Here is a 24,080-nt window from a genome sequence, read left to right as displayed (position 1 = left end):
TCCCCTGCATTAGCAGGCGGACTCTCAACCACTGCGCCACCAGGGAAGCCCCTAGTTTATTTTTTAGATTCTACATGTAAGTGGTCTGACTTCTTTAACTTAGCATAATATTTTCCAAGTCCATCCATGTTGTTGCAAATGGCAAAATTTCATTCTTGTTTATGGCTGAGCAGTATTCCATTGTGCGTGTGTGTGTGTGTGTGTGTGTGTGTATGTATACCACATCTTCTTTATCCATTCATCTGTTGATGGACACTTAGATTGCTTCCATATCTTAGTAATTGTAAGTAATGCTGCTATGAATATTGGGGTGCATGTATCTTTTTTAAGTAGTGATTTTGTTTTTTTCAGATAGGTACCCAGGAGTGGAATTTCTGAGTCACGTGGTAGTTCTCCTTTTAGTTTTCTGAGAAAACTCCATACTGTTTTCTACAGTGGCTGCACCAATTTACATTCCCATCAGCAGTGTATGAGGGTTCCCTTTTCTCCACATCCTCATGACAAGATCCATTAAGTTCATGACCTCCTACCTCAAGTTGAGCCTCCTTACTGCCCATCCATCACACACTATTTTCCTAAAATGTTCATCCTCCTGCCCTCTTGGATGACTTTGTAGTATCTTCTTCTTTCTTTGCAAACCCCCATTACCTCCTTCAACCTCTCTCTCAGCTGATAATCTTGGTTTCCTATTTAATCAAGAAAACAGAAGCACTCAAGAGAATGAGCACACACTCACACTTCACACCCATCAGCTTCCTTCCCTCCTGTTTCCGTGGGAGACCCATCCCTGCCTGTCCTTCTCTTCCTGTCTGCTTTCACCTACTCAGGGTCATCACTTCTAGTAATCTCCTGCATCATTGATCCCACCTCTGCTGATCATTCTCATGATCATACAAACATGCTTTAATAGCTCCCATCTTAACAAAATGCCCACCCTAGACCCCAAATCCCCATCTTGTTACAGACTCATTCCTCTGTTCTCTTCTACAGAAAACCTTCAGAAGAGTCATCTACACCTGTTGTCCCCAGTTCATCTCCTCCCAGTTCCTCCTAAAACCCTCCAACCTGGCTTCTGTCTCCATCACTGCATGGAAATAGCTCTTGTCAAGGTCATGACTTCCACATTGTTAAATCCAGTGGTCACTTCTCAAGCATTCTCCTTCTTGATCTGTCAGCAGCATTGACTTTTTTCCTTCTTAAATTCTTTCTTCAGTGGGCTTTCTGGGAAGCAGCATCTTATGGTTTTTTTCTTTTCTGTCTTATTTGTTCTCAGTTTTCTTTGCCTGATTCCTTCCTCTCCAGCCCCTTAGTGTTGGAGAGCCCAGGGCTGAGTCCTCAGCTCTCCTCTCTGTCATCACACCCTTCCCTGAGTGATCTTATCCAGTCTCGGGGCCTTAAATGCTCTCAGTACCCCGTTCAGTCCCAGATTTCTCTCTCTAGTTTGGATCTCTGTCTTGACATTTATACTATCTATGTATTTCACATCATCACTTAGATTTCTATTAGACCTCCTAAATTTGACATATCCTAAACCAAATTCCTGATTCCTCTACCCTCTCATATATACATAGACACACCTGTTCTTTGAGGCTTTCTCATCTCAAAAAAGTGCTTCCATCCTTCTGTTCACTTAGGCAGAAACCTGGAATTCATCCTCAACTTCTTTCTTTCTCTTTAATCTCACATCTAGCTATCAGCAAATCCTGTCAGCTCTCCTTTGCCTCCACTGCCACCACCCTGGTCCCTGCCAGTAACATCTGTCTTCTGGATTATTGTTATTCTCATAACTAGCTTTTCTCACATCTGCTCTTTATCCTCCTATCGTTTCTTCTTCTTTTTTAAAAAATTTTATTTATTTCTATTATTATCTTTAATGCAATATATAAAAGCAGAGAAACTTCATTCATAAATTGTGCTTTCACATATTCATATAGAAACTATATGGAAATACATATACATGGGCTTAGAAATATTTTACTTTTCATGCAGGAATTCCAGTTCTGTTAACCAAAACTAAAGAAATAATTCATAATAAAAATAAGCTTTGTGTATAGTGACATCTATAATTACAGTAAATTGTCATTAAATTAAGCATTGAACAGGGACTTCCATGGTGGTGCAGTGGTTAAGAATCCTCCTGCCAATGCAGGGGACACAGGTTCGATAACTGGTCCAGGAAGATCTGACATGCCATGGAGCAACTAAGCCCACGAGCCACAACTACTGAGCCTGCAAGCCACAACTACTGAGCCCATGTGCTGCAATTACTGAAGCCCGCATGCTCTAGAGCCTGCATGCTGCAACTACTGAAGCCCATGCACCTAGAGCCCATGCTCTGCAATAAGAGAAGCCACTGCAATGAGAAGACCGCACACCACAATGAAGAGCAGCCCTTGCTCGCCGCAACTAGAGAAAGCCTGTGCACAGCAACAAAGACCCAACGCAGCCAAAATAAATAAATAAATAAATAAATAAATAAATAAACACATAATTAAATAATTGAATAATAATGGTTAACTAGGTACACCCAGTCAACTAAATATGAATATTCAAAACAATTGCATTTCTTCCTTTTTTTAAATTTATTTTTATTGGAGTATAGTTGCTTTACAATGTTGTGTTAGTTTCTGCTGTACAGCAAAGTGAATCAGCTATATGTATACATATATCCCCTCTTTAGGTCACCACAGAGCACTGAGTAGAGTTACCTGTGCTATACACTTGGTTCTTATTAGGTATCTATTTTATACATAGTAGTGTATATATGTCAATCCCAATCTCCCAATTCATTCCACTCCCCTCTTTTGTCCTTGGTAACCATACATCCATTCTCTATGTCTCTGTCTCTATTTCTGCTTTTCAAATAAGTTCATCTGTATAATTTTTCTACATTCCACATATAAGCAATATTATATGATACTTGTTTTTCTCTTTCTGACTAACTTCACTCTGTATAACAGTCTCTAGGTCCATCCACGTTTCTGCAAATTGCACAATTTTCATTCCTTTTTATGGCTGAGTAATATTGCATTATATATATGTACCACATCTTCTTTATCCATTCTTCCATTGATGGACATTTAGGTTTCTTCCAAGTCCTGACTATTGTAAATAGTGCTGCAATGAACATTGGGGTGCATGTGTATCTTTTTGAATTATAGTTTTCTCCAGATATATGCCCAGGAGTGGTATTGCTGGGTCATATGGTAGTTCTATTTTTAGTTTTTTGAGGAACCTCCATACTGTTCTCCATAGTGGCTGTACCAATTTACATTCCCACCAACAATGTAGGAGGATTCCCTTTTCTCCACATCCTCTCCAGCATTTATTGTTTGTAGATTTTTTTTTTTTTTTTTTTTTGCAGTACACGGGCCTCTCACTGTTGTGGCCTTTCCCGTTGCGGAGCACAGGCTCCAGACGCGCAGGCTCAGTGGCCATGGCTTGCGGGCCCAGCTGCTCCGCGGCATGTGGGATCTTCCTGGACTGGGGCACGAACCCGTGTCCCCTGCATTGGCAGGCGGACTCTCAACCACTGCACCACCAGGGTAGCCCTGTTTGTAGATTTTTTGATGGTGGCCATTCTGACTGGTGTGAGGTGATACTTTACTGTAGTTTTAATTTCCATTTCTCTAATAATTAGTGAGTGACGTTAAGCATCTTTTCATGTGTTTGTTGGCCATCTGTATGTCTTCTTTGAGAAATGTCTACTTAGGTCTTCTGCCCATTTTTTGATTGGGTTGTTTGGTTTTTTGATATTCAGCTGCACGGGCTGTTTGTATATTTTGAAGATTAATCACTTGTAAGTTGCTTAGTTTGCAAATAATTTCTCCCATTCTGAGGGTTGTCTTTTCGTCTTATTTGTGGTTTACTTTGCTGTGCAAAAGCTTTTAAGTTTCATTAGATCCCATTTGTTTATTTTTGTTTTTATTTCCATTACTCTAGGAGGTGGATTGAAAAAGATTTTGCTGTGATTTATGTCAAAGAGTGTCCTTCCTATGTTTTCCTCTAAGAGTTTTATAGTGTCCGGTCTTACATTTAGGTCTCTAATCCATTTTTAGTTTATTTTTGTGTGTGGTATTGGGGAGTGTTCTAATTTCATTCTTTTATATGTAGCTGTCCAGTTTTCCCAGCACCAATTATTGAAGAGACTGTCTTTTCTCCACTGTATATCCTCGCCTCCTTTGTCATGAGTTAGTTGACCATAGGTGTGTGGGTTTATCTCTGGGCTTTCTATCCTGTTCCATTGACCTATATTTCTGTTTTTGTGCCAGTACCATATTATCTTGATTACTGTTTTGTAGTATAGTCTGAAGTCAGGGAGTCTGATTCCTCCAGCTCCATTTTTTTCCCTCATGATTGCTTTGACCGTCCAGGGTCTTTTGTGTCACCATACAGATTTTAAGATTTTTTGTTTTAGTTCTGTAAAAAATGCCATTGGTAATTTGATAGGGATTGCATTGAATCTGTAGATTGCTTTGGGGAGTATAGTCATTTTCACAATATTGATTCTTCCAATCCAAGAACATGATATACCTCCATCTGTTTGTGTCATCTTTGATTGCTTGCATCAGTGTCTTACAGTTTTCTGAGTACAGGTCTTTGACCTCCTTAGGTAGGTTTATTCCTAGGTATTTTATTCTTTTTGTTGCAGTGGTGAATGGGATTGTTTCCTTAACTTCTCTTTCTGATCATTCATTGTTATTGTATAGGAATGCAAGAGATTTCTGTGCATTAATTTTGTATCCTGCAACTTTACCAAATTCACTGATTAGCTCTAGTAGTTTTCTGGTAGCATCTTTATGATTCTCTATGTATAGTATCATGTCATCTGCAAACAGTGACAGTTTTACTTCTTCTTTTCCAATTTGTATTCCTTTTATTTCGTTTTCTTCTCTGATTGCCATGGCTAGGAATTCCAAAACTATGTTGAATAAAAGTAGCAAGAGTGGACATCCTTGTCTTGTTCCCGATCTTAGAGGAGATGCTTTCAGTTTTTCACTATTGAGAATGATGTTTGCTGTGGGTTTGTCATATATGGTCTTTATTATGTTCAGGTAGTTTCCCTCTATGCCCACTTTCTGGATAGTTTTTAATCATAAATGGGTGTTGAATTTTGTCAAAAGCTTTTTCTGCATCTATTGAGATGATCATATGGTTTTTATCCTTCAGTTTGTTAATATGGCATATCACATTGATTGATTTGCATATATTGAAGAATCCTTGCATTCCTGGGGTAAACCCCACTTGATCATGGTGTATGATCCTTTTAATGTGTTGTTGGATTCTGTTTGCTAGTATTTTGTTGAGTATTTTTACATCTATGTTCATCAGTGATATTGGCCTCTAATTTTCTTTTTTTGTGACTTCTTTGTCTGGTTTTGATATCAGGGTAATAGTGGCCTCGTAGAATGAGCTTAGGAGAATTCCTCCGTCTGCAGTGTTTTGGAAGAGTTTGAGAAGGATAGGTGTTAGCTCTCCTCTAAATGTTTGATAGAATTCACCTGTGAAGCCATCTGGTCCTGTACTTTTGGTTGCTGGAAGATTTTTTTAAATATTTATTTTATTTTATTTATTTATTGGTTGCTTGGGTCTTAGTTGTGGCTTGCTGGCTCCTTAGTTGTGACATGTGGACTCCTTAGTTATGGCAGTGGGCTCCTTAGTTGCGGCATGCTGGATCTTTTTTAGTTGAGGCATGCAAACTCTTAATTGTGGCATGCATCTGGGACCTAGTTCCCTGACCAGGGATTGAACCCAGGCCCTCTTCATTGTGAGCACCGATTCTTAACCACTGCACCACCAGGGAAGTCCCATTTGCAGAAAGATTTTTAATCATGGTTTCAATTTCATTACTTGTCATTGGTCTGTTCATATTTTCTATTTCTTCCTGGTTCAGTCTTGGAAGGTTGTACCTTTCTAAGAATTTGTCCATTTCTTCCAGGTTGTCCATTTTTTTGGCATATACCTGCTTGCAGTAGTCTCATGATGCTTTGTATTTTTGCAGTGTCAGTTGTAACTTCTCCTTTTTCATTTCTAATTTTATTGATTTGAGTCCTCTCCCTTTTTTCTTGATGAGTCTGGCTAAAGGTTTATCAATTTTGTTTATCTTCTCAAAGAACCAGCTTTTAGTTTTATTGATCTTTGCTATTGTTTTCTTTGTTTCTATTTCTGCTCTGATCTTTATGATTTCTTTCCTTCTACTGACTTTGGGTTTTCCTTGTTCTTCTTTCGCTAGTTGCTTTAGGTGTAGGGTTAGATTGTTTATTTGAGATTTTTCTTATTTCTTGAGGTGAGATTGAATTGGTATAAACTTCCATCTTAGAACTGCTTTTGCTGCATCCCATAGGTTTTGGATCATCGTGTTTTTGTTATCATTTGTCTCTAGGTATTTTTTGATTTCCTCTTTGATTTCTTCAGTGATCTCTTGGTTATTTAGTAATGTATTATTTAGCTTCCATGTGTTTATGGTTTTTCCAGTTTGTTTTCCTGTAATAGATTTCTAATCTCATAGTGTTGTGGTTGGAAAAGATGCTTGATACAATTTCAGTTTTCTTAAATTTACGAAGGCTTGATTTGTGACCCAAGATGTGATCTACCCTGGAGAATGTTCCATGTGCACTTGAGAACAGAATGTATTCTGCTGCTTTCGGTTGGAGTGTCCTATAAATATCAGTGAAGTCTACCTGGTCTAATGTGTCATTTAAGACTTGTGTTTCCTTACTAATTTTCTGTCTGGATGATCTGTCCATTGGTATAAGTGGAATGTTAAAGTCCCCCACTATTATTATGTTACTGTCGATTTCCCCTTTTATGGCTGTTAGTATTTGCCTTATGTATTGAGGTGTTCCTCTGTTGGGTGCATAAATATTTACAATTGTTATAACTTCTTCTTGGATTGATCCCCTGATCACTATGTAGTGTCCTTCCTTGTCTCTTGTAACATTCTTTATTTTAAAGTCTATTTTGTCTGATATGAGTATTGCTACTCCAGCTTTCTTTTGATTTCCATTTGCATGGAATATCTTTTTCCATCCCATCACTTTCAGTCTGTATGTGTCCCTAGGTTTGAAGTGGGTCTCTTGTAGACAGCATATATATGTGCCTTGTTTTTTATCCCTTCAGCCAGTCTGTGTCTTTTGTTTGGAGCACTTAATCTATTTACATTTAAGGTAATTATTGATATGTATTTTCCTATTATCATATTCTTAATTCTTTTGGGTTTGTTTTTGTAGGTCTTTTCCTTCTCTTGTGTTTCCTGCCTAGAGAAGTTCCTTTAGCTTTTGTTGTAAAGCTGATTTGGTGGTGCTTTATTCTTTTACCTTTTGCTTGTCTGTAAAGCTTTTGATTTCTCTGTCGAATTTGAATGAGATACTTGCGGGGTAGAGTAATATTGGTTGTAGGTTTTTCCCTTTCATCACTTTAAATATATCTTGCCACTCCCTTCTGGCCTTCAGCGTTTCTGCTGAAAGATCATCTGTTAACCTTCTGGGGATTCCCTTGTATGTTATTTGTTGCTTTTCCCTTGCTGCTTTTACTATTTTTTCTTTGTATGTAATATTTTTTTGTGTATTTAATATGTGTCTAGGCATGTTTCTCCTTGGCTTTATCCTGTATGGGACTCTGTCCTACCTGGACTTGGGTGGCTATTTCCTTTCTCATGTTAGGGAAGTTTTTGACTCTAATAGCTTTAAATATTTTCTCAGACCCTTTCTCTTTCTCTTCGTCTTCTGGGACCCCTATAATTCGAATGTTGGTGCATTTAATGTTGTCCCAGAGGTCTCTGAGACTGTCCTCATTTCTTTTCATTCTTTTTTCTTTATTTTGCTCCTCAGCAGTTATTTCTACCATTTTATCTTCCAGCTCACTTATTCTATCTTCTGTGTATTTTTCATTTCAGTTATTGTATTGTTTATCACTGTTTGTTCTTTGAAAGTTCTTCTTAGGTCCTTGTTAAACATTTCTTGTATCTTCTCGATCTGTGCCTCCATTCTATTTCCAAGATCTTGTATCACCTTTATTATCATTACTCCGAATTCTTTTTTAGGTAGACTGTCTATTTCCTCTTCATTCATTTGGTCTTGTGGATTTTTACCTTGCTTCTTCATCTATAACATATTTTTCTGTTGTCTCATTTTGTATAACTTACTCTGTTTATGGTCTCCTTTCCACAGGCTTCAGGGTCATAGTGCCTCTTGCTTCTACTGTCTTCCCCCTGGTGGGTGAGCTTGGTCCAGGCACTTGTGTCAGCTTCCTGGTAGGAGGGACTGGTGCTGGCACTCTGTTAATTGGAACTGAGTCTTTTCCCTCTGATGGGCTGGGCTGTGTCAGGTAGTGTGTTTTGGCGTGTCTGTGAGCTTAGTACGAATTTTAGGCAGACTGTCTGCTAATGGGTGGGGCTGTGTTCCTGTCTTGCTGGTTGTTTGGTGTGAGGCATCCAGCACTGGAACCTGCAGGCAGTTTGGTGAAGCCAGGTCTTCGTGTCAAGATGGAGACCTCCGGGAGACCTCACACTGACTAATGTTCTCTGGGTCTGGGAGTTTTCTGGTGGTCCAGTGTCCTGGACTTGGCACTCTTATCCGAACCCCTGGCTGGGGAACTGAGACCCCACAAGCTGCGCAGCCAAAAAAAAGAAGAAAAGAAAATAAGCAGACAAGCAAAACCCAAGACAAGTGATAAAAGCAAAACCAAACAGACAAACAGAAAAAAAGAAAATACAAACAAACAAAAAAACCCAAGAGAACAACCAAACAAAAGAACCCCAAAACAAAAACAAACAAAAACTAACAAAAACAGCAAAACAAAACAAAAACAGAAAGCAAACTAAAAAAAGCAAAATAACACAAAACAAACACACAAAGATGATTTTAAAAAAGAACAGAAAGAAAACAGGGAAAAAAACCACAAAACCACAATAAAGTAAAAATAGAAGAGTAAAAAATATATTTAAAAATTAAATAAAATTAAAACAGAAAACAACAACAGAACAAAATGAAGCAAAGAAACCAAAAAAGAGTGCTTGCTTTGGTAGCACATATACTAAAATTGGAATGATACAGAGAATATTAGCATGGCCCCTGCACAAGGATGACATGCAAATTCATGAAGTGTTCCATACTTTTTTGCTGTACAGTAGAAATTAAGACAATATTGTAAAGCAACTCTACCCCATAAAAATTAATTTAAAAATAGAAAAACAATAGTAATAATAATATTTTCCTGAGGCCTCCACTCTCAGTGTCCTTGACCCCATAGTGAGCCACAGCCAACCCCTGCCTCCCCTGGAGGCCCTCCAATACCTCTAGGTAGGTCTCTGGACTTGCTGTGGGCCCTGTGGGGGCAGCTCAGACTCTGACCTGGCCTATCTCCCACATGTACTTGCCCCCAGAGTCCACAGCTGCTAAAGCTAGACTGGTCTCAGTTGTGGGAGCACATGTCCATTCAGATATTCCTCAGATGCAGGGTTTACCAAGCAGATCACAGGGATTTAATCCACAGCTTGTGCAGCTGCACAGAGAGAATTCCATTCCTCTTCCTTAGTAGCACAGCCACTGGGGCTCAGCTTTGGTTTTGGCCCCACCTCTGCATGTGGTCTACCGTTAGGTGTCTTTTCCCCACCCAGGCGAGGGGTGTCAAAAGCAGCGGTGATTGAGGCACCCAGGCTGACTGGGGAACTTACTCATTCAGGCTGTGGAGGGATAAGGCAGCCACAACTGGATCATGTAAAGTGTCTGTGGTGACAGAGACTGGCAGGAAGTTGTAACAGACTGGGACATGCTTGCTCTGGTGGGAGTCCCTCCCAGTGCCCGTGGAGGCAGGGGCCAGCAGGGGGGAAGGGGGTTGCAGGGGCGGCTCTGCTCCTTGTATGCCACTCAACAATGATACCTTGCTTCTATAGCAGCCCGGGTTTCTTCCAAAAACCTTCCCTGTTGTGGAGCTCCTTACTCCTGTCCCTTCAGGCTGTCTCTTCACAGCCAATCGCTGTCCTCCCCGAGTCTACTCTCCAAACCCCAGTTTCCAGCACCCAGCCCCCTCCACACCAGGAGACACGTGACTCAGGCTGGGGTGCACAGGGCTGTGGCATGGACCATGTGCGCAGTTCTTACTTTGTCCTGCCTTCCACAGACCGGTTGCTGTGTTCACCTCCAATCCCCCAAAATTCCCTTTCTGCCCCAGCTGATTTTCCCCCCATGAATGGGCTTTTCTGAGTGCAGGAACCTCTCCCCACCTTCATTTCCCCACCAGGGATGCTGTCCACTCTCTACAATCAGATGTAAAACTATGACCAACAGAAAATACAACATAAATTTTTGTCATGTTAACAGAGTAAATGGTTTTACTGAAAGCTGCTGACATTTCTATCAGTAGTAGCCATAGGGAGGCCATTGGTTGTGACCATAGTGTCCATATTGATGTGGGTAGTAAGGTTCTTGTCTGTGCTGCAGGTAATTGTTACCCCAGGATCGTCCATGCCATTGATTGGATCGATTGTCACTTGGCCACCCCCGTCTGCTATCCCTACCTCTAAACTGTCTGTTATCTTGCAACTGATTGCCTCTATTTCTTTGGTTCCCACCAGCTCTGCTATTCCATTCCTCAACAATTGGAGGGGACTCAGGAGGGCGTTTCAGGTATTCTTGGTACTCTTTGTCATCTTCTGTGAATCTACTGGCAAACATCTCTTCAAAATTTGGAACAACTTCAGAAGTGTCAGTCATTCTGAAATTCCCAGGGAGTTGAGGCAGCTGTACTGTTTAATGTTTATATTGTTTAGATCTCCGGCCCAGAACACTGTCACAGGACCTCCAGACCCCTTCAGCTCTCCAAGGTAATAGGGCCACACCTGTAGATGTATCCTTGATGTACTTGTGAGGAAGGGTGAATTCCGCATCCTCCTATTCTGCCATCTTGATTCCTCCCTCCTACAGTTTCTTCTTAACACAGAGAACAGGGGATCCTTTTAAAGTGTAAATCATATTATGTTCATCTTTGGTGGCTTCTTATCTGACTCAGAGCCAAAGCCAAACTTAAGAGGACTTAACCTGGCCCCATGTCCCTGGGGCCCTGGGCCTGGCCTCTCTGACCTCACCTTGTGTCATCACCCACCCTTCCCACACCAGGCTGGGCTGCTGCCTAACATGCTCACCCTTCAGAGAGGCCCAGCCTTGCCTCTCCTGCGGATGCTCCCTCATCATGTCCTTCCCTGGCTTTATTCCCTTCTGTTTTCTTTTCTATGTATTTTATTGTTAATTTATTTGTTTGTCTCCCCCAACTAGAACATAAATTCCAGAATAGCAGGTACTGTATGAAGAATGGATGAGTAAAAATAAAACAACAACAACAACAACAAAACAAAAATTAAAAAGAAAGAATGGATGAGTAAATGCTGTTATTATTTCATTACGAGACAGGCCCACGTTTATTTAGGGCTGAAGTTGATCACAACATAAAATGTCTTCCTTCCCCTCCCCACTCCCCATGCACATATATAGCTTAAGGATGCTTATGGATAACTTTGGAAGGTTCCAGTATAAGGGTTGGGGGTCATAGGCAGCACTGAATTAGGGGAAGCTGATGCTGAAAGTTCAGCCTCTCTGTACACCAGTGCCAAATCGAATCTTGGAGACAGAGTTTTGGGTGAAGTAGAAAAGGATAGCTTTATTGCTTTGCTGAGCAAAGGGGGACACAGTGGGCTCCTATCTTGAAAAACTATGTGTCCCCACCTGGGAGGATTTGATGAGGAGTTTGTAGCAATAGTTCAAGGGTGGGGTTGCTGACAAGATGAGGGTGTGTGCAGGGTCTCAGGTTGTCTCCTAATCTTTTTTTTGCGTTACGCAGGCCTCTCACTGTTGTGGCCTCTTCCCTTGCAGAGCACAGGCTCCAGACACGCAGGCTCAGCGGCCATGGCTCACAGGCCCAGCTGCTCCGCGGCATGTGGGATCCTCCCGGACCGGGGCACGAACCTGTGTCCCCTGCATTGGCAGGGGGACTCTCAACCACTGCGCCACCAGGGAAGCCCTGTCTCCTAATCTTGATGAGCTTCTCTGGTCCCTTTAATCTTGCCTCAGGTGGTTTCTTGGCTGCTCCTCCCTTGATTAGCAGCAGTTCAAATCTGCCCTTTGGAACTCAGAGAAGGTTATGGAGGCTGGAGTCTTGTGTACAAGAAACGGGAGACAGAAAAGTCTCCATGCCCGGGAGCCCCACAGGGTCCTCCTCAGTTTCAAAGCATGAATTTAGCCCGATAGCATGGTCAGTGTTGGAGAAGGAGATTGTCAGATTTCCTCTGCCTCCCAAAACAAAAGTCAAAATGTGTAACTGATGGAGACATGGCAGAACTGTCAGCCGTTTAACATGTACAAAGTGGGACTTCCCTGGTGGTCCAGTGGCTGACTCCGCGCTCCCAATGTAGGGGACCTGGGTTTGATCCCTGGTCAGGGAACTAGATCCCACATGAAGCCACAGCTAAGAGTTTGCATGCCACACCTAAAGATCCCACGTGCTGCAACTAAAGGAAAGATCCCCCACGCCACAGCAAAGATCCCGCACGCGGTGAGAAAAATCCTGCATGCCGCAGCTAAGATGCAACGCAGCCAAATAAATAAATAAATATTTTAAAAAGATACATCGGGTGTAAAGTAAGTTATAGACTCTTGTGCAGCAGCTTAAACTCTGTCACTTCTGTCAAGGCAAACACACACACACACAGATGAGTCACCCGCCTCTGTGCTCTTGGAGTCCTAGTTCTTAAGAGTACTGAGTCTTAACCTAAAAGAGAGGTTCAATTTCTGGAATCAGGGCAGGTAGAAGAGAGATTTGGGGATTTGCCTGTCTGCTGTCCTTGAAAAGCATCCTGTTTAGGTTTCCCACCCCCACACCTTCTCACACTCCCCTCCCCTCCCCTCCCCACCCCAGAGCTTGACCTTTCCCAGTGGAACCATCCTTAGCTTCCATCTCCCGCCTTTTGCGCTGGCTGTGCCTGTGCCTGACCCTCTGCAGCACTCCCAGCACTCCCGCTGGGCTGTACACAGTCCCCCAAGGAAGGTTCTGTGCCTGGGCATTTCTCTCTGCGCAACAGGGTTCTGGAATGTCTTAGAATGGGTGAGCAATGATTGCTTCTGTTTGTGGAGGACTTGCTGCCCATCAGGTTCTGTGCTGCTGGGCTCCACGCTTAGTGTTTCCCAAACCTTTGTCACTTTCCATTTTTACACAAACTGGAGAAATGGAAATTAGCCCTATTTTATACATGAGGACATGAGGCTTAGAGAAGTTAGGAAACTTGCCCAGTGTCACTAATTAAATGGCAGAGCCGGGGTGAATCTAAAGGCAGAATTTTAAGTCATACTTTGAGACAAGTTTGCTTTTTTCTAACCTGGAAAGTAACCAAGGGGCTGATACCCTTGGGACAAGGAGCTGCTGGAAATAAATGTAGGCAAGTTTTTAGCTTGATAGAGCAAACAGCTCTTTTTGGGAGGGTGTAATTTTAGGGAGGAATATTAGGTTTTGATACTATTTTATTCAGACTTGAACATTTTCAAAAATTTTCTTTGTACACTCGGCCACTCTGGCAGTACTTTTGTAGGTTATGCCATTTATTACTGACAATACTCGTGACTGTTTTAAAAATGGACCAGATCACCCAGAGGTTCCTGCGAACTAAGTGGAAATGGTATCTTTGAGCCATGATGGGAGCAAGGATGATGCTGGGGTCAAATGGGAGGCAGCCATCCGTTTATTTAACAGCCCTCATCTGAGAGTTTATGCTAAATGGAAATAACTGGGCTCAGGTTTATCCACCACAAAAGCACTTCATTCTGACATCAGTAGGAGATGCTTACGTGGAAAGCTATTTATTTTGTTGTAAACATTCCAGATCTGCCTTTGGTGAGAAGAATTTCTACAAAGTAAACTTAGGTTGTCACTGGTAATCTGGCTGTTACCAAGCCATGAACTTGAGATGGACAGCCTTAACCTCTGCAGGAGTCACTGCCCTGAGTGCCCAACCAATGGGCTCTGCACTGACCATCTTCCACCACGTGTTTCTCAGACTGTCCAGGAGCCTGAGGGTTCACTTTCTACTTGTAAATTGAGTCGCTTTCCTCCCCTCACTGCATGTTCTTAGGTGCCTGTGGCTACAGGCTCTCTCCCTCACCAGCCCTCTGGAGACTTTGGTCCATGTTTTAATCTAGTCCAACAACTCTGGATCCCTAGTTTGTCAGACACCCGGCCTATCTGCACGTTGGTTTCTGCAGGTGTCCTGATGGTGGCCATCCCGTCTCAGCTTCTCAACACATCCACTTCCCAAGTCAACTTCATTCTTGGTTTGCTTTTCGGTGCTGTGTGTTGTTAGGAAATTGCTCTTCTAGGGGTTGGTGAATGGTCAAAAGTTTCCAGTTGCAGTCACCAGGGTCGCCCAGCACTGGGCGCATCCAACCTGGGACACACTGCACTTGGCTCCTTTTGTACGGATTCCCCGTGACACCATGCAGCTGCCTCTGTTGTGGGCCTGTCACTGACCCGGCTTCTGGAAGGAGGCCCTGCTCTCCCTCCTCCCTCTTCACCTCACGCAAGACTCTTCCTCATTCTCCGGCTGTGACCTCCACCCCAACTGCTCCTGCCCAGGTGCCGGCAGTGAAACCAGATACTCCTCTGCCCTTATCTGCTGTACCCAGCTGCCACCTCACTGCCTGTGCCCCGGGGGAGGGGATTCGTGGCAAAGGACGTGAGGCTTGAGAGTGCTTTCCAAGAAGCGGGCGGGTTGATAAGAATCTGAGAGTATTAGTCAGAAAAACCTCAAAGCCTTGGTAGTTTCTGTCTGGGTACCAAAGGCAGCTGAGGCTGGGCTCTGTCAAATAAACAGAGCTCATCTGTCCTGAAGTGACCTATTAGCAACTTCCTATGAATTGCTGGGGAGCAAAAACAACTTGTCACCTTGGCCAAGCACAGGATTGTGAAAGCCCCACCCTTTGCACATCTTGGGGAGATTAAGCAGAAGAGCCACATGCCAAGAAGGTTCTCCCAAAACACAGTTATCTTCACGTCCTCTATTTAAGTCCCCTTGAGATATCCTGGTCCACTTCACTTTCCTGCCAACTCCTCTTAAGGCTCCTGTGCCTCAATTTCAGGACTGTGTAATCTGATGTCTGGGGTATTTATTCAAAATATTTAACAACCAATTCAACAGTATTCAATATTTTAACAACTGGCAAGGCTGTGCAGGTGCACACCAGCTGAATACAAGCCCCTGCTGGTGTCTAAGTACTCATTAACACAGGCCTGCCGTTCCAGTCGGGCCTGTTCCTATGCTGAGTCAGGCCCTGGTGCCTCAGCTGCATTGTTTCCCTCATTGAAGTGTGCTCTCCCCTCCCTGGTTAGCTCCACTCCACTCCAGAGACTGATGAATTCAACCTGTCAATTAGTCCCAAGTACATTTTTGTTGATGGACTTGAACTCCCTGCCTCTTAGATACACATTTCCTTTCTCTTTCATTACTGGGCTCGAAGGAAGCATATAGTAAACAATGAAAGTGCAGAGTGAAATGGCAAATAGTCTTGGAGAAACCTCTCAAACTCAAGGTCACAAAGGCTTCCTGGAGGTGCAGTCCTGTGTGTACCATTCTAGCTTGATAAACTCTGGGTAGCTCACGTGGCCTGTCTCATCAGAGACCTCGCAAACCTTTATCCTGGAGAGCACCCAAGATGTATTCTAATGCAGGACACAGCGTTCCTCTGCAGTTGCTTTGACATTGCAGCGTGGAGGTGGGAAACCTCAGCCCTTTCCTCCAACTTGAACTTCTAAGAGCAGTTGTTGGGGAAATTGGTTGAGTGTATACAGCAAGTTGAATATTAAACAGTGTCTTTGATGATTAAAGGCCTTGCTGACAAGTGGTTATAAGTTTAAAGTAAATGGTGGTTTGATGCTCCTTATTCTTCTTTTGGAATCTGTCAACATCCCAATCTTCAAAGGCCATTTTATAACCTGTGTATTTAGGCATTTCATCTAAGGAATTTATTTTTTAAGAGTAGATAAGTTTGTCTTTTTGCTTTCTGCTATTCATGTGGTATCCATTTGTAATTCTTGAAAATTTTATTTCCATAAGAAATTATAAGCTCTTAAATTCAAAATCTCAAAATAGAATTTACATAATAACTGTAGAATTTTGGATGTGGTGTTGTCATTTTAAACAGAAGTCAGAGCATATTTCAGACATGGAAATAATGTTAAAGACATTTTCTTTATAGCTGCATGAAATAGTGCCCAACCTAGTAGCTAATGACAGAGCCTCCTCTAAACTGGACCTAAGATATAGTCAGGAAGGGAAAGAAGGAGATTGATGAGCCAATTCTCTGAGAAATCATAGAACAAAATCTGAAACTTCCTATCACATACCGAGTTGATGGGTTTTATTTGGGAAGTTTGAGTATTCTTCATGGCAATGCATCTCTGCATTTTGTTACCACTTCCTGGATTGAGTTATGCAGATTCAGCCAACTAGGCTTAATTTTCAGGTTCTAAACAGGTTTTGAACTCTTTTCTTGCCACTGTTGGAAGGCAGCAATGTGTCCTAATTGTGTGGCCCAAGGAGTGAAGGGTAACCCTAAGTGTATATGATTAAGGCCCACAGAGTTAGAGAATGTACAGCTTCGGGGCCAGTGTGCCCAAACTGTGCTCCAGGCAGCTCTTTGAGAGCTACGGGTCAGGACTGTGAGACAGTAGTGAGCCCTGGACTCTCCACTCTTGCTCATCCTCCAGATAATTATTCATTGGAAGAAAGGATGTCAGGGCCAAAAAAAAGGTTTGAAAACTTTCAAGGTCTCCTAGTTGTCTCATTTTCTACAAGGGGAAGTTGAACCCCAGGATATTGAAGAAAGTCACCCAAAGTCACATAGTGACCTGGCAACTCCTATTTCCTTGGAGACCCTCTTTACAGACTACTTCTAACTGTGACTTTTCTATCCCTTAAAAAATATATATATATACATACATACATACATACATACATACATATAGTTCTGTATTTTAGCCTGCTAAATTGTAGACAATGTTAAATAGTAGAGGTGATAACAGTTTGAATAGAATTTTTTTAAATAAATTTATTTATACATTTATTTATTTTGGCTGCATTAGGTCTTTGTTGCTGTGTGTGGGCTTCTCACTGTGGTGGCTTCTCTTGTTGTGGAGCACGGGCTCTAGGCATGCCGGCTTCAGTAGTTGTGGCTCACTGGCTTCAGTAGTTGTGTCTGATGGGTTCTAGAGTACAGGCTCAGTAGTTGTGGCACACGGGCTTAGTTGCTCTGTGGCATGTGGGATCTTCCCAGACCAGGGCTCAAACCCGTGTCCCCTGCATTGGCAGGCGGATTCTTAACCACTGCGCCACCAGGGAAGCCCAAGTAGAATTATTTTTTAAGGCTCAGGAATGCTATTTGTGATCTGTGCCATCTCTTATCATCCTTAGTTTTGAGTGTCAAGGATACTTGCTGTGGGAGAAGAGGCTTGTTTACTTCTGTGCACTCCGCCTGCAGTTACAGTTTTTAAAGACAGGCTGTGTTCCTGTCTAGAGCTGCACCAACAGGCATTTACTGTTCAGTCCAGGCGTACAGCGGTGGCGCTGTGGCCTGACCATATAGCTCTCTTCAGGGGCTTCTCCAGGTGAACATTCATTCCTGACTTGTCACTCAGCTGTGTCTTCTTACAATATGAGGAAACAACTCGGTGGAAACAGTCAAACATACACCATCACTAGTTGCATTCACTGTCATATATTGGTAGGACAAAGAAGATCATATACAATTAAGGGGAGACGAAATTCCTTGGCAGTCCAGTGGTTAGGACTTGGTGCTTTCACTGCCGGGGCCCTAGTTTGATCCCTGGTCAGGGAATAAATTTCCCGCAAGCCGCAAAGCACAGCCAAATAAAAATAAACAAAAAAAAAATTAAGGGGAGACAGGAAGATCAGTAGTTTATCATTTATTGTATACTTGCATCCCAGGCACTGTGCTATGTGTTTTACATGCATTGTTCCTTCTGATTCTCACAACCACCCCAAGAAGTAAATAATGTTATGATGTCCATGTTACCCATGAGGAAATGGAGCCATAGAAAGGTTAATAAGTAACATATTAATATTTTACTCCACAAACTGTGGAAAACTGAGACTCAAATCTGGGTTACATTGACTTCAAGGCAGAACTTTAAAGAAATGCAAACATCAAGGTATGAGTAAGTACTAAGTAATAAATATTGTCTTAAATATTTGCAGTTACCTCTTCTGGAAAGTCCTTGCGAGCCTCTTTCTGCTAACTCTGAATATCTTCACACCAGTCTCAGCACCGTCTTGGGCCACCAGGACTCTGGTTCATTGACCAGCATTGTGTCCGCTGCCCACTGAGCTCCCCTTTCAGCCTCTCATCTTCCCATCACTGAAGAAGCTCTACCTACCTGTAGACCTATCAGAAAGAAGGCATTTCCTTTTCAGATAAATTTCCCACACCAGGCAGGTTCCAACTTCTTATGTTAAAACTGAAGGAAGAAAATAAAGTCAGGGTTTTTTAACTTTGCTTGAATGGATAGAACTCTCGATAACTCTTTCTGTCCAGAAAAGATTTTCTCATCTGGACCCGGAACTCTTCTTATTCTTGGCTCTTTGCCCTTTGGAGCTGTAAATCATGCTCTTTGTTTGCTGAGTGGCTGCTGTTTCCCAACCCGCCAGCTCCCTGGAGTTTTTGATGGAGCTAGGTTTTGCTAACATGCTCAAAGTTACAAAAACCCATCTTACTGGCACATAACTTGCAAGGATAAGTGTTTTTTAATTCATTCCTGGGAGCCTGGTGCTTCCCTGTGTGGGTTCTTGTTTTGTTCTCTGCCTGGTCTAAGAACAGTGCCTGTTGCAGCCACGGTCCAGACCTGAGCCCTGGCCTGTAAGGAATAAGGGTACAGTGCCTGTCACATAGTAGGTGCTCAGCGGAGGCTGGTTGAATAAATGAACAACACACTTAAGTGAAATTTGACAAGATTTTAAAATAGATATCAAGTATCATGGTACCTTGTTCACCAGTTTATAACTTTACCATCAAATTTAAGCTGTGGTTGAGTTTATGTGTACTATAGGACAAAAAAGATTCTAAGTTAAATAGCACATATGGGACTTCCCTGGTGGCATAGTGGTTAAGAACCCCCCTGCCAATGCAGGGGACACGGGTTTGAGCCCTGGTCTGGGAAGATCCCACATGCTGCGGAGCAACTAAGCCCGTGCACCACAACTACTGAGCCCACGTGCCACAACTATTAAAGCCTGGGCACCTAAAGCCTGAGCTCCGCAACAAGAGAAACCACTGCAATGAGAAGCCCACACACCACAACGAAGAGTTGCCCCCACTCAGTGCAACTAGAGAAAGCCCGCATGCAGCAACGAAGACCCAGCACAACCAAATAAATAAAAATTAAAGAAAAAAGTCAAGAAAACAGCTGAGAAATGAATACATGTGAGGAGCTATAATGCTACTGAGAGTAGAGAATTACCACATTTCCCCATCATGAAGAAAGTATGTTGTTTCCTTCATTTTTTTTTTTTTTCAGCAAAAAATCTCTCTAATTGTAGTACATGAGATTACAGTTTTAAGGATACCCCTAAAGACTGTCTTTTAAAGCTATTTTCTTGGGCTTCCCTGGTGGCGCAGTGGTTGAGAATCTGCCTGCTGATGCAGGGGACACGGGTTCATGCCCCGGTCTGGGAAAATCCCACATGCCGCAGAGCGGCTGGGCCCGTGAGCCATGGCCGCTGAGCCTGCGCATCCGGAGCCTGTGCTCCGCAACGGGAGAGGCCACAACAGTGAGGCCCGCATACCACTAAATAAATAAATAAAGCTATTTTCTTAAGAAAAACTGTATTCTTATATTTTATAGTATTGTGAGTTTTTTCCTGCTTACAAAATAATACAAATGAGTGGAAAATTAAGATAAATTATAAAAACAAACAAGGAAAGTGCTTTAACTTCATTTCTTTACAATGTATTCAGTAATTGTTATGTCCAGAATTTTCTTTTACAAAGAACTTTTTGGAAAATATTGGGGCATGTTAAGCACAGTATAGATAAAAAGATGAGGACGTTATCCATGGACCAATGCCATTTTAGAAGTGAAGTGTAAGGGGACAATGGGTTAAAATAATATCCCGTGTTTTTAGCCAGTAATACTTAAGCAGCTACTCTGGGTCTGGAGCCTGGACACGTGCTTGGCAGGCTGTTCCTATGGGGCAGAGTTTGAGTCTGCTGCCCTCTTGTGGCCACCTTTTTCATGTTCCTGAGCCTTACAGAGAAAAAGAATTTAAATGTACCATACGTGTTAAGCCTTTGTAATTCATTCTTTGCAGAGTTTTTTTCATCTTAAAACTTAAAGTTGTTAGAGATTATTTTACTCATTTGAAGTCTGAGAAGCTAACTTATTAATTAGGCCTAGTTACTGTACATGTTATATAATTTGAGGACACCTTTTCACATATCTTGCTTGATTGATTACAGGGTAGAATACAGATATAAAAAATGTTATCTGATTTTTTTTTGCACATTTGCCAAGTAAATGTTATGTTTTCTTCTGAAAAGATAAGATAAAAGGATTTAAATATGCCTTATTTGATGAAATTATAGGAGCATTAAAAGGTAAGAGATTTTAAAAATCTTTTGTAATCTGACAAAATAGTGTAGACCTATTTCTCCCTGCTTTTCTCTGCTAAGTACAACTATAAACCCTGGAAACGCAAGTGGCATCCAAAGTAGAACATTTGCAGTGGTAAGAAGAAGATGAATTTGTTTGGGGGCCCCAGGACTGAAGGAACAGCATAGAGAAGGTGACCAGGACCAGTGCACCCTGACCTACATCTAGCAACAGAAGGGGTCACATAGGCTCCTCTTGCCCCATGATTGACTGGTTGTCTATCCAACATCATCAGGAGAACTCAGCACCCAGCAAGGGGGAGCCTATAGGAGACCCTTAGCAATAAGTGACCAGGGGAAGCGCTCTCCTCCACTGGGCCTGAGATGCCCCTCCCCTACTAAGCCAGACCTAGGCATCCAGGAGGCACAAACGGGGATTCTGCCAGCACTGCAAGTGACCCAGCCTGTGAAGTCCCTTTGTCTTCATGGGCCTGAGACTCCCCTCCTTTACCCACATTCATTCGGGCAGCTGGGGAGCAGCAAAGAGGGGGGCACTGTAAAGGGGAACCCCACCTCAACAAGTACCCCTGCCTGGGAAGTCTACCCAGGGGCCTGAGATCTCCCCCTGCCAAGGATCACCTGTAGGCCAGGCCGGGCCCTCAGACAATACCAGCAGGGACCTGTGGGGGCCTCAGCAGCACCAGACAAGCCACAATGAATAGCAGAGTCTCTGCAAATTAGACCGCAGCCCATGAAAGCAGGCCAGAACCTGAGTGCTGAACCTAAAGAGAATGGCTGCCTGCTAAAATGAAAGATTTATATAGGAACAAGATTCTCTAAACAGAATAGTCTCTAAACATAGTGGATAAATGTTCAGGATACAACCCCAAATCACCTGTCAAACTAAGAGCTGAAAAGTCACAACTTGAATGAAGAAGCAGTCACAGACACCAACAGTGAGATGAATCACACTGATTTGGAATTAAATGACAAGGGTTTTAAAGCAAACAACATAAAAATGCTTGACAATCAATTACAAATTCTCTGGAAATAAATGAAAAATAGAAAATCTCAGCAAAGAATTAGAAAAAGAAGCATATGTAAGTGGTAGAATGAAAAATACAAAAAACTGATGAATTGAACCTCATCAAAATTAAAAACTTTTGCTCTCTGAAAGCCCACATGATGAGGATGAAAAGATAAGATACACACTGGGAGAAGTATTTGCAAATCTGATATCAGACAAAAGACCAGTATCTCTAGAGTATGTAGCAACCTTTCAAAACTCAACAGAAAAAAATAAACAATCCAATTAGAAAATGGGCAAAAGACACAAAGAGACATTTCTCTGAAGGGGATATCCAGATGGCAAATAAGCACGTGAAAATACGTTCAGCATCATTAGCCACAGGGAAATACAAACTAAAACCATAATGATACCTATCAGAATGCTAAGATAATGACAACACCAAATGCTGGTGAGGAGGTAGAGAAACTGGATCATTCATACATTGCTGGTGGGAATGTAAAATGGTTCAGCCACTCTGGAAAATGGTTTGGCAGTTTCTTATATAAAACTAAACATGCAGTTACCACATGATCCAGTAATTGCACTCTTGGACATTTAATCTGAGAGAATTGAAAACTTAGATTTGTGCAAAAACCTGTACATGAATGTTCATAGCAGGTTTATTCATAATAGCTAAAAACTTGAACTGCCCAGTTATCCTTCAATAGGAGAATTGTTAAATTGTGGTGCATTCATACCATGAAACACTGCTCTGCAGTAAAGAGGAATGAACCAGCCATACACACAATAGCTTGGGTGAATCTCCAGGGAATTAGGCTGCGTGGGAAAAAACAGCTAATTCCCAGAGGCTACATACTGTATTCCATTTATATAGTATTTTTGAAATGACAGTATTTTTAGAAATTTCAGAACAGATTAGTGGACACCAGGGATTGGGGTGGGCAGAAGGTTGTGGGCCTGGTTATAAAGGGCAACATGAGGGATCCTTGTGGTGAGGGAAATATTCTGTGTCTTGATGGTGATTGTGGATGTGTGAACCTACACATGTGATAAAATCCTATAGATACACATAAATGATTTTAAGTAAAACTGAGAAATATGAATAAGATGGTTGGATTTATCAATGTCAATATACTACAGTTTGAAGTACAATACATTAGGAGAAAGTGGGTAGAAGTTCACAGGATCGATCTGCTTTATTTCTCAGGCTTATTTCAATAAAACTTCCTATGAAAAAATCTGTTAGACATCTCAAGAAATACTGGTCCTTTTTCTTTTAAAATGCTTGTCAGATCACCTTTTCCTTGTTGTGCCTTATATTTCTCTGAAACAACTTTTAAAATCATTATACAAATAAACAGTTGCCTATCTTTGGTCATTTTCACTGTTTCTAATGTTCTGCTATTGTAAAGGGCTGTGTTCAACATCCTTATGGTTAAACCCTTGTATACACCTTAAATTGTTCTTCAAGCTATGTTCCTATAAGAAAAATTGCTATATCACAGTAAATTTTTTAATATGCATTTCTTGTTTGTTCTCCAGATTGAAAGGGATAAAAATCACTTTTTTCAAAAAAAAAAAAAGAAATGAAGAGGCAATTCACAGAAGAAAAAACCCCAAATGACCAACAAACATATATATCAGCCTCACTAGTAATCAAGGAAATTGCAGAATAAAACAACGAGATACCATTTTACATTTACCACCTAAGCAGAAGTTAAAATCTGACAATACAGCTGTTGATGGAGATGTAGAGGAATGAAATTCCTTTATGGTTGATGGAGTCAGTTGGTATAAGCCTTTGGAGAGCAAAGTGAAGATGCTCATAGTCTTTGCCCCACCTATTCAGTTTACTATTCTCAGTAAATATCCAAGAGAGAAATCTTAGCACCTGTGCTCCTACATTTATAGCAGTATTTATTGCAACATTGTTTAAAACAGAAGGAAAAAATGGACACAAAGTAATGTCCACCAGAGGAGAATGGGTAAACAAATTAAGGTAAATGTATAACAGAATATGATATAGCAGTTAAGATGAATGAACAAGAGCTACCTGTATCATTATTACCCACAAAGTGTCAACTTATATAAATCATTAATGGTGAGCAAAAAAAGCAAGTTGCAGAAGGATACATAGAGTTTGATATCACTTATATACAGTGTTTTGGGGGCCAAAAAAAATCACTTTTCTCAAGACTTTAATCAACACTAGTATTATAATTTTAAAATACTTTGATAATTCTATTATAGGCAAAAAATGATTTCTTGTTTCAATTTGCATTCCTCTGTGTTTTCTTGGACACATTTTTTCTTCTATGAATCGCCTGTTTTCTATTAGAATTTTCATCTTTTCTTACTAATTTGTGAAAGTTCTGTATACATCGGGGATGCAGTTATTTTTTTCCAGTTTT

At 41.6% G+C, this 24,080-nt stretch overlaps 1 protein-coding gene and 1 non-coding gene across 17 annotated transcripts in view; both read left to right on the top strand.

The window, feature by feature from the left end:
- SHLD1 (shieldin complex subunit 1) overlaps positions 1 to 24,080 on the top strand; it is a 136,711-nt gene that overhangs the window by 12,936 nt on the left and 99,695 nt on the right. For 2 of the 16 annotated variants that reach the window (XM_067013086.1, XM_067013083.1), the window contains exon 3: positions 18,251 to 18,543. The exons of 13 other annotated variants lie outside the window; for them this stretch is intronic. In XM_067013086.1, the coding sequence (XP_066869187.1) occupies positions 18,251 to 18,291 (41 nt within the window). In that variant the 3' untranslated portion in view covers positions 18,292 to 18,543. Of the gene's footprint in view, positions 1 to 10,573; positions 10,764 to 18,250; positions 18,544 to 24,080 lie in introns of those variants that run through there. One more of the 16 variants, XM_067013081.1, reaches the window with a different exon arrangement.
- On the top strand, positions 9,010 to 9,116 carry LOC131741919 (U6 spliceosomal RNA). Its single transcript, XR_009331273.1, has one exon. It is a non-coding gene; the product is annotated as a U6 spliceosomal RNA (small nuclear RNA).

The sequence above is a fragment of the Kogia breviceps genome, chromosome 14 (assembly GCF_026419965.1).
Source record: "Kogia breviceps isolate mKogBre1 chromosome 14, mKogBre1 haplotype 1, whole genome shotgun sequence".
Lineage (NCBI taxonomy): Eukaryota > Metazoa > Chordata > Mammalia > Artiodactyla > Physeteridae > Kogia > Kogia breviceps.
This window is presented reverse-complemented; position numbering and strand designations above follow the sequence as displayed.